Source organism: Scomber scombrus, chromosome 8, assembly GCF_963691925.1.
Source record: "Scomber scombrus chromosome 8, fScoSco1.1, whole genome shotgun sequence".
Taxonomy (NCBI): Eukaryota; Metazoa; Chordata; class Actinopteri; order Scombriformes; family Scombridae; genus Scomber; species Scomber scombrus.
Genome location: NC_084977.1, coordinates 6262301 through 6273135, shown reverse-complemented (window position 1 = coordinate 6273135; position 10835 = coordinate 6262301). Strand labels below are relative to the sequence as shown.

General features: G+C 40.1%; 1 protein-coding gene across 1 annotated transcript in view; it reads right to left on the bottom strand.

Annotated features, from left to right (window-relative positions):
• Window positions 1-553: 553 nt before the first annotated feature.
• Window positions 554-10835, bottom strand: part of LOC133984737 (uncharacterized) — a 76775-nt gene continuing 66493 nt past the window's right edge. The window contains exons 4-5 of the mRNA XM_062424199.1: window positions 9527-9732; window positions 554-1551 (exon numbers count right to left, since the gene is read on the bottom strand). Coding sequence (XP_062280183.1) covers window positions 1329-1551; window positions 9527-9732 — 429 coding nt within the window. The 3' untranslated portion in view covers window positions 554-1328. The remainder of the gene's footprint in view (window positions 1552-9526; window positions 9733-10835) is intronic.

Genomic DNA, 10835 nt, shown 5'->3' with positions numbered 1-10835 from the left:
TTTCTTCCAACTTAAGTAACTTTCACTGAAAACTATGGTGTCCAGCAGTTTTATGAAATGATTTAACCCAACATAAAAAAGGATACATTTATGCCCCTTTTAAAAAAAAAAGATGTACGTCTTGAGTAGGAAACAATGGACTTAAGGCAGAGAGCCACCAACAGATTAGGAAAGTAAGTAGTTACTGAAAGATGAACAAATTGTTGGTTTTAGTCATTTCATGGTATAATAATGCCAACCTTGTCCTTAAACCAAATGCTCTGATTCTGAGCTTTAACTACACCGTATGTAGCAGCAAATAACGTAATAACGACCAATAATGTAATCATTTTGCCCATTTTTTATGTAATAAAGCCGATAACGTAATAATTTGTCAATATGGCAAAAAAAAAAAAGGCTGTTTTTTTTTACCTAGCCAATAAAATAATAACCAGCCAATAATGTAATAACTTATTACATTATTGGCAAGAATTTACGTTTTCGGCATTATTACATTTAAAACAGACAAAATGATTATGTTATCAGCCGTTATTATGTTATTGGCTGCTACGCCTTAAACCATACTTTAGTTGCCAGTCAATCAGTGAATAGTCTTATGGCTACGTCCAATAGGAACGCTCTGTCTGATAAACTGAATAAATGTGTAATGCATTGCATCTCCCCCAAAAAATACAGTAGAAGCTAATTTAAAGCTATTGCATATGAACATAATGTGTAGACAATATGACTGTAATATGACAAGAGGGCTACTTGTTAGCTCCTCTTTTATCTGTATGATAACGGTTTATGTTTTAAGAACTAGTGTCTCTGTGGGAAGATTTACTCTCATTTCTGAAGCAGCAGAGGCACAGACGTCGCTCTCGCCCCCGTCCTCGTCACCACTTCACAGGCTATTCAATTAGCAGAAGAGGCATGGGAGATGCATCCATAATGGAGCTGATGAGATGCACAAGGACAGGTGACACTAATCAGTGCGGCGCCCCATTGTCTCTGTGTGGGCATCATTAAGGAAAGAGAGTGATTTCAGGCGCTTTTTTTTTTCCTCCTCTCAGTGCCTGAACACACTCATGCAAGCTGCGTGCGTTCTCTTCCTTATCATCAATTTGCAACATGTGAGAATATATCCACTGAATAAAGTGAGAGTGCAAGAGTTTGACATAGAGAAAAACAAGAATGTTTGACACCTTGAAAATAGGTTTTAAAGTGTAAGATCTCATAAACGCCACGCTGATAAACTGATGTGATATCTTAAATGGCTGTTAGACACATTGTAATACCCCAAGGATTTACTCTCACCCTCTATTCTGTAAACTCCTTCTGTTAGAGGTTTAGAAAAAGCTGAGGCATCCACTCTTCACCACATCCACTTTCCTCTCCTCCACTTGACTCGGTGAGGCTGCTGATGAAGCATGACCCGCCGCTGTTGAAGCGGCCGCGGACTGATCCCAGGGGCCCCGGCTCGTTCTGTCCTCTTGGAAACCTCTGGCCTGGACAGTGAAGGAGCTCTGCTCAGCCTGCCGGTAACGGTTGCTGAGGTAACTGGACAGACACCTGAGAAAACACCAGCCAAATACAAACATTAAGGACACACAGGGACGCAAGGTCTGACTGCTTCATCCCACATATTTCTGTCACACAGAGTCCAATTAGTTACATTCACACTTCGGCTCATCCCAAATAACTTTGTTAATATAATAACATAATCCTAATCCCATTATTGAGTCCCTCTCCTCCCATTAACTGGGAGTATGTGAGAACCTCCTGAGGAATCCAGGGTGATGCTTGGCCTCTTGACAACATGTGAACATACAGTCCAGTGAGACCTTGTCTCTCCAAATTTGTATGTAGTGGAGTCACAAAATATTCATGAATTGTTGCAGTGTTAATATTGGAAAAGTAAATTAAACCTATCTAACCCTAACCTTAATAATACTTATCTCATGCTTTTATCCACCATTGACTTTTTCAGTATTTTACCAACAACACATCCTTTACTACTGTTAAAGCTACAGGTATGTTTGGCCATTAATGGGCAGCATGAAGAGCTGTCCACACAAAATTGACATATTGTCACATTACATATAAATTCATATGGAAAGCACATTAGAGAACAGTTGCCTATTTAGACTAGCCAATAATCACTAACCTTTTAGCTCTGTTTTTGGTCTCCATTAACTCCTAAGAGAAAAATCTACTGCATTAGACACTAAATGCTCCATTATGTCCACCAGCTAATCACTAAGTTTGCGTGTCTGCCATTTGTTGCTGGGCAGGTAATTTACAGTAGGTTTATAGAGTTTTTTTGCTGCCTGCTGCGTCTGGAAAAGACGCAAATGAGAGCAGTGAGATCAAAAGAATAAAATTGTGGGTTGTACAACCACAGCAATGATCTAAAAGACACTGAGAGAAAACTGTAAAGTCTTGTGATAATCCTCTTTGGTTTCATCACTGTGAGCGACTCCTTTCACATTACACAGTCATTTCATCCATCCAATACTGGTTAAAGAGCGGCTTTAACAGCTTTGAATTGCCTAAACATAAACCATCAAATGTTAATCATGCTTTAGTTTCTGGAAGCAGATTTGACAGGAAATCTTATTAAATAGGTTGACACTGAACATCTGAACAACAGATACATTCAATGTAAATGTTTCCTCATGTTGATAAAAGCCTAATCCATAGGACATTACATTTCTCACAGAACACATTTGCTATTCAAATGAGTCGTATATGAATGTAGTTCTAAGGAGGCAAAGCTGTTAAAGTATACAGTATACTGCCAAGAGGCTGCAAGTATCTCTAATAATTTCTACAGAGTCATGCTGTGGGCAATGTTTAAGTGGTAATGAGCAAATGTGTATAGATTCTCTTCTAAAATATCACAAAGTTTTGCACTCAAAATATAAATCAATATTCAAATCATAAAATCTGTCACAAGCATTCAAACCTAACAAATGTAGTTTCAGCTTATTTTCTCACACAGAAAGCATGTGTTAGTGTGTGGAGAGGGCTAAATGCTTCGTGTTGGTGCATACTAACTATCCTTGCGAAGAGTTGCTAGTTGACCTGAAGTTCATGTGACTGATGTGGGAGCTAATCATGATAGCTCGTCTCAGAGGTGGTTGGATGCCCTTATACTGTATCATTTCCTATCATCAGCAGCTACTTAATATCAAGACATACACCTTTCAGTACTTCCTGGCAACCTGACGAGGCACCCGAGGAATCAAGGCCATTCTTCCCCCACTTGTACTTTCCCCAACTTTAACTGGCTGTGTAAAGCTGGTTTATCAGCACCGTAATATATTTTAACTCAACAGTTTAACAATTTTAGGAACTGTTTGGCACAAAGTAATACACTGGACGGCAAAGAGAAAGTCACTCACCCAGCAAATTGACTGGATGCATAACCTCAGTCCACATCGTAATTGGCTGCCGAAGCAGATCAATACCTCAGATCAGAATTGAAGCATTCTGCTTGTTTACAACATCTATCACTTGTTCTTATCAAGTGCGATCAGAGCAATTTTCCCTCCCTTAATATAGGTTTGATGGTACAAAGAAAAGCTCAATTCTCAGAGAGCTGGGAAACACATTTCTTTTGCTTCATGGTAACTAAACTGTCAACAGATAAGAGAATCCATAGTATCAACTCGTGGGTAATTCATCCTACAATTGTGCTGTTGTGTTTTCCTTTTTCGGAGCAGCTTGGAAATATGGTTTGAGGCCTTTGCTCAAATGTCACAAAAAAAAAATGTCTCGTCCAAATGCCTGCACAAAGAAAAATGTAAAGCAGAATGTAAAATATGTATACTGTGCTTTCTGTGTCCCAAAATTCTTCAAACTTACGTGTGTATTACTGTAGCTGCTACAAGCACATTTGTATCCTTGTGTACACTTATATCTGCAAAAGGGCGATGAGCTACTCGTCCTCCGGCAGCTCTGCAAACTGCTGTAGACAGTAGCGTGAGGTGAGAGAGCAGTGTAGGCCACTTTGTATCATGTCAGCGCTAGCGGTTAGACGCGATCTCCACAGTGTCCCTTGTCACCAATCACATCCTTTTAAACCACCCAGGGAGCTCGACACCACCCCCCTCTCACACACACACGCGCACGCACACACACACACACCGAACAAAAACACACACACACTGCCTTATCTGTCAATGCTGCTTAAATAATGTAATTAATGACTTAATTAACATTTCCATAATCTATTTTAATAAATCTAACACGGCATAATGAGAGTTTCTAACCTCCAGGCAATGGCATATAAAAATTCAAAGTGCAGAGCTGCATGGTCAGGGCACTGTCTCAGTGCCGCTGCTCTCGCCGTGACAGTAAACGAAGGAGAGGGTGCATATTGTGTGACAGCCTTCTGAGAGGCAGTTCAAGCCTGACAAATGTCATGTGACTTTGTGAATGTGTCCAATAACAGACCTGCAGCAGGACGAGGAGGGCAGAAAGGATTATTTTGCAGGTTCAAAGTGTTAAAATGAAGCCAAAGCGCCACTGATTTGGCCGATTGTGAAGAAAAACAAGTCATTTGGTTAACTAAAATAATTCATGCGAGGCTCTTTTTTTAAAATTAGATTTTGTCTTACAGCACTTGAACCCAGAGGTGCTATTTTGTCTTATACTTTACATTGTCAAAGAATGAAATGTCAGAATAATTCTCGTCTTTCTAATGAAAAAGAAAGTAACCTAAGCATAAACATGTAGGACTAATTATCATTAAAGACATAAATGGTGAGAAAAAAATTAAGATATTTTTCTAAGTAAAAATAGCAAAAGCACAATGTGAAAATCCACCAGCAGAATTCAGAATTCTTACAAGTAGTAGAGTGACTTTTTATCTTATGCGCACAAGATAATATCTTGTGCAACAACATGAAAAATATTTTCAATGGTTTAAGAGGCTCTCTTGTTAGTTTTGTAGTTTTGCATTGACAACATTCTCCAGCTGGCGGGTCGGCAGTGGTGGCCAAGTCAATGCCCATCTCCTCCAAGCTTCCAGCTGGTGTCCTCCCTCTTATGCCAGATCCAACAGTAGGCTCTTTCCACCGCTTCCACCAACCTTCGAGCAGCTGTTTTTCGCTCATGACCCCTCACTCCTACTTTTGACTATAGGTTCTTTTCAGATTGGGCTGGGAATCTATGACATCCCACCTCCTCTGTAAACAGCCATGTAGTCCACCCTTTTTCCATAAAATCTTGGACCAGTTGTTGGTACTTAATCTTCTTTCTCTCTGCCACTTCTTGACAGCCCTCCTCCCATGGACCTGTTAGATCCACCATGATCATTTTCTTTCCTCTAGGAGACTGGATGATGACATCTGGTACTGTTCTGGGACCCAGAGTTTTCTACCCAGGTTGACCCTCATCATGGTTCCTGGGCCATGTCTTCCAATGCAAGGTTTTCCAATGATGTCTGGTCTTAAGAGAGCATTCTGGTGGATTTCCTTGTATTGTTGCTTGTTGGTTTGCACTTCTGGATTAGCAGGCACCATGATTTCAGCTTGAATGTTGTGGCATTTAATCAGTTTCAAGCCTGTGCACATAAAAACCAGGCATGTGCATGTGATACGAGCACAAAGAACAGTAATTGGAGCTGAAAACCATTTTTATGAAAGTGTTCTGTGTACACAAATGTAGTCCTGAGAGCATAGGGCTGTGAAAAAGCGCAAGGTCAACCTTTCTTACTTGCTTGCGACTGCTCAACAATCACTTGGTCTTCAAGTTGACTTTTGAGACTTTGGATGCAGGGATGGAATAGGGAGTCATCACCATTGATTGGTCACTTGAGTACTGACCGTGACCTTTGATCAGTGACACGGTCGAAGACAGGCAGTTGCCTGAGAGAACAAGGGAAACAAAAGTCTTCAAGCTGCTTAAACCCACTTTCAGATTTTGCCAATGAAAACAAATAAAAAAGGCGATCTTACTGATATTTTTGCAACCATACCACATTATACCAAGTATAAATCAAAACCTACATACTACTAGATTTCCAAGGAGAATCCAGAGAGTCAATAAACACAGATGGGAAAGATAATACCCCCTGTTATGACACCTTTCTCAATGAGAGGCCACTTTGTTGTGAACCTGGCAGATTAAAATCATAGTTTAATATCTCAAAAGCAACTGGTGATCAGGAACTGCATGTGCTTTGGGATATGGTAATGGTCCATAGCAACTTGAATCAAATTATGGGGAATGGACCCATATGCATTAGTGCAGTCGAGCCAGACAGCTACGAGGCTGCCTTTTGTCTACTTGGCATCCTGGTTGAGTTGGCTGAGAACTCTTGTGTACTCCTTTTCTGAATAGATTTGTCAACATATCGATTCTGGGTCAAGTATGTGCCCATCCTTCTGGCAAGTATAAAAAAGAAGATTTTTCTCTCCACACTGAGCAAAGAGATGGTTCAAAACAGGCTGATCTTTGTGGATCCCTGTTCTTTGGAGGTGAGACACCCTACTGCTCTTTGCATAGGTCGCCTGAACAGTGTCCTTAGACTAAATCCTTAGACTAAATCCTCCACAAAAGCCTTCAGAGGAGATTGGGGCGTTTTGCTACTGCTGTGATCTCCTGGTCCTCTCACAGGATGGAGATTCTGTGCTGAGGGGTATTGTTGGTTTATCAGCAGTGCAAAGGTTGTTTCCTCCTAGGGCGATGTCTCTTGATGGATTGCTAAAGGTTTCCTTGACAAACTCTTCCACTTCCTTTGAGATTGTGAGAGTCCCAGACTTGTTTCCCCAAGCAGTGATTTGGTGAACCAACCTTGACCATTTCTTGGCGTCATCCTGAGTCACTAGATTCTTTCCTTTACTGGCTTGGGTGGGCTTTATGTGGGGCAGTGAAGGTGATCCGCATGGGTTCTTGGGTAGATGCAGGCACAGAAATCTCTAGGACTGTGGTGTGCCTCCTTCTCCGCGCAGTGACCATGAATCACTCCTTGTCCACACTTGGACCTGCTCTGATGTACCTTGAGCGGTCTTGCAGATCTTTCGACAATGACATTTGATTTCACATACCTACACAGTCAACGTTGCTTATTTTAACCTACTCTTTGTCCATGCCCTTGTCCTGGCCATTACTCTTGTGTCCATCCTGGCGAGTCTCTCATCCTCCCCCCTTCTCAGGAGACTCTGGGGGCATTGCTCATTTATTGTTTCTGTAGCTTGCTTGGTGCCTTCTTGCGAGTTCTACACTAGGGGTGGCTGGCCCCGTTGCCCACACCAGTCTTTCTGGGAGGTGAGCTATATTTCCATTGTACCAATCTCGATCTTCCGCAGCTGCCATCTAGACTTTTCTGGAAGTCACTGGTTTCCCAGGGAGTTCAGGTTTGCATTACAAATAATGCATTATATCCTACAGATTAATCTATTGTTTTGTATGTTAAATCAAAGTCATTCATAAATTTAGCTATTAATAAAATAAATAAAACATTTTCCCTTTCAAATATAGTAGGGCAGAAGCATAAAGTAACATGAATTGGAAATCCCCAAGCAAATGCAAATACTTCTCATTTGTACAGTTTTTGAGTGCATGAAATACATTAATTTCTGTCACTGAACAGGACAGAAGAGCAAAATGCAGGCACTGATCATTACTCCTCCTTTTCATTAAAGGATACTTTATCAAGGAAAGACTAATATGTCCAATTTAATCCTTCACATGAACTCCTATAATGACCAATTTTTAAAAATATGACATTAATTGCAATATAGCAAACTAAACTTGCATCTGAATCGCTGTAGCCATGGCAACTGACAACAGATAACAGAGAAACAGACTCACTCACTGGGAGGGCAGCAAAGTGCTTTAACCCCCCCACCATTAGACTGGCATGACTACATGTTACCATTGCACTGAGAGCCAGTATAAATCATCACAATAAAAGGTCATTTAGAACTGTTTACTTGTTTTAAAGCCTAGTTTCAAAGATTACCAGGATGTGTGGTCTGTGAGAGACATGGGGGTTGCTCCTTACAAGGACTTCCTCCCTGAGGGTGAAAAGTGACTGAGATGGACCCTGACAGGGGGCAGCAGGAGGCTGGCACATCCCAGGCAGCACAAGCACCATGGGGCATGGGTCTGTGAGGCCCACCAATGCTTTGAAGGGCACCCACCTATTGTACCAGTAATAATGTTAGTACTATCTGACAGCTAACCTGTGTGATGCAGTTGGGTACCTACCTCCAGTATCATAAGTTCTATGGTAGGCATAAAGCTGAATAGTATGTATATAATTATTGTTTATATAGCTGTATACAGACTTTGACGCTTCAATAAATATGTAATGATAGGTTATTTTGAGTGATCCATGCACATTAAAGTGTTAGTATTTTAACAGTATAGCTGTCAGCATGACAGCATACTTGAACCTCTTTCAACTCAAACAATAAGCAAATACCTACAGCTAACATATGCCAAGTATGTAGCTCGTCTGAAGCTGCTGAGTGTGTTGTAAACAAACCAATTTCCTGTCATGAAATTACAGCTCATTACAAGCGCGGATATGGGCTTAAACAACATAATGATGCAGAAGCACATTACCAGTGCAACCATATTTATTAATTACCAGTTCACTAGCCACATTCCTTGCAAAGGCGGTTAATAGGGGGAAAAAAAGTTACGAGCCTTGTTGAGTTAATTACAAACAGCCTCTCTTATTTTAGTTAAGACAAATACTGGGGGAAGCACAGATGTAGAACACAAAGTTTTAATTTTGCTACTGGCACGAAAAGCAGTTTAGGGTGATTGGAGAGTTACATCATTTCTACTACTAGCATCATATTTTACAATTAATTCCAAGAAGCAGGAGAGCTTGTTTAAATCCCAGCATTCAGTTGATTAAAATCAGTTAGTAAAATAAAATTTAAAATATGGTTTTGTTTTTACCATTAGGAACATACAGTCAATTTATTACAGACTATCATTTTAATATTATTTCTTATTAATCCAGGAAGTTGTTTTTTTTTTTTCCAAATTTGCAGCTTGCGTGATATAGTGCATTAACAGGTTACATAACCTGAATTTGTAATCTGATTACAGTATCAGCCATATGTTGCTTTCTAATCACAGAGATATTGTTTATGCCAGGAATCTGATGCATTATTTACAAGTTAGATGCTAATAAAAACAGACTGTTCATTTACTAATGGTTTACAGTACCGCAGGCATCGTTCCAATTAGCAATATCAAAATGGGAAAGAAGACTAAGTGAAAACAAGAGGGGGGGGGGGGGGGGACAACAACATGTTTTCAGAGATGATTATTTGGATGACACGGGTGCTCAGAGTCTTGTTTTGAAACTCACATAAAAATGAAATGTTACTTGAAAATATTGTTTGCATTTGGCAGATAAAAACACATCTGACCAGAATAGGAAGACGCATCATTATACTATTCATTAATATTCTGACTGTGTTCATTGTGGAAGATCAGACCAAAGGGGCAGGCTCGTAAAAAGTACAAACACACAAGTTAATAAATACAGAGTGAAAAATGATATACTCACTTGATCAGGAGGATCTCTGTTAGCAGACCAAAAGAGGCTGCTGCCACTTTAAAGGTGCTGGGAGGAGGAGGGTTGGTGAATGCGGTCATCATGCAGTGAACAACGTAAGGCACCAGTCCCAGCAAAGTTAATGCAATGAGCAAAACAAGCCACGTCTGCCACTGGAAGCTCACCGACAGCCATGGAGAACTCCTCTGGAGCTGGTACTGGACGAGACAAACAAACAAGCAAGTCTTAGTCCTCATGACTTCACACAGTCACACTAGTCTAGTCTAATAAAATCCTAGATGCATAAGAAATATCAAAAGCTACAAACACATTAGAGGGTTTTAGCAACATTAGCAGCATGGCTTTGCGAATGACGGCTGATCGGTCAACCACTTTGGTCCACGAATACGAACTATGTGATGGATTCCCAAGTTTTGTACAGACATTCATTGTCCCCATATGATGAAGATTGAAGACTACTGATTTTGGTGAGATTGATCTCTACGATTTCATCTATGCCACCATGAGGCTCACATTTTTGAATTCAAGTGATCTTTCCCAACAATTATTAGATTGTCATGCACTTTTCTAAAGACATTTATTCCCCTTTTAGAACAAATTGTAATGACTTCAGTGGTCCCCTAACTTTTTTTCTAGAACCATCAGCTCAATATTTACTTTGTTTGTAGTGCTAATTATAAAATGTTAGCATGCTAACATGGTAAGATATGTTGACCATGGTAAAAAATACTTGCCAAACATCTGCATGTTAAGACTGTTTATGTTAGCATGCTGATATTAGTGTTCAGTGCCACTGTGCCAAAGTACAGCCTCACATACTGCTAGCATGGCTGTAGACTTGGCCTGATAATTAAACTGATTAACCTTTTCTGTTCACCTCATTCATTAACCCTGACATACTTTTCATGTTTCTAGTCAGGAAAGGGAGTTATTTTGTTTAGTTTTGGCCCAAGCAATCAGTTGCAAGTGGTAAATTATTGACGTGGAAGCTTCAGTGGCGGTTGCTAGAACCAGTTTTCAATGACAAAGAAAAATGCAGATTTTTGTTATTTCTGTACGTTGGTTTCAACAACCTGAGCAATGCTTGTTGCCATTTTTCTGATGCTACTTTTCATGTATATAGGTATAAGTAGCTAGCTATTCATGAAAATGACTTAATCATTCATAATCCTGCCTACAGAGCTCTGATTAGTCAACTGTTGCTCTAAACGGCTGAAATAGCTGTTGATTGGCACAACACCAGAACTCTTTGAATCAATGAACAAATCTGAGATGTGGGCGAAGATTCAGAGGTCTGGAA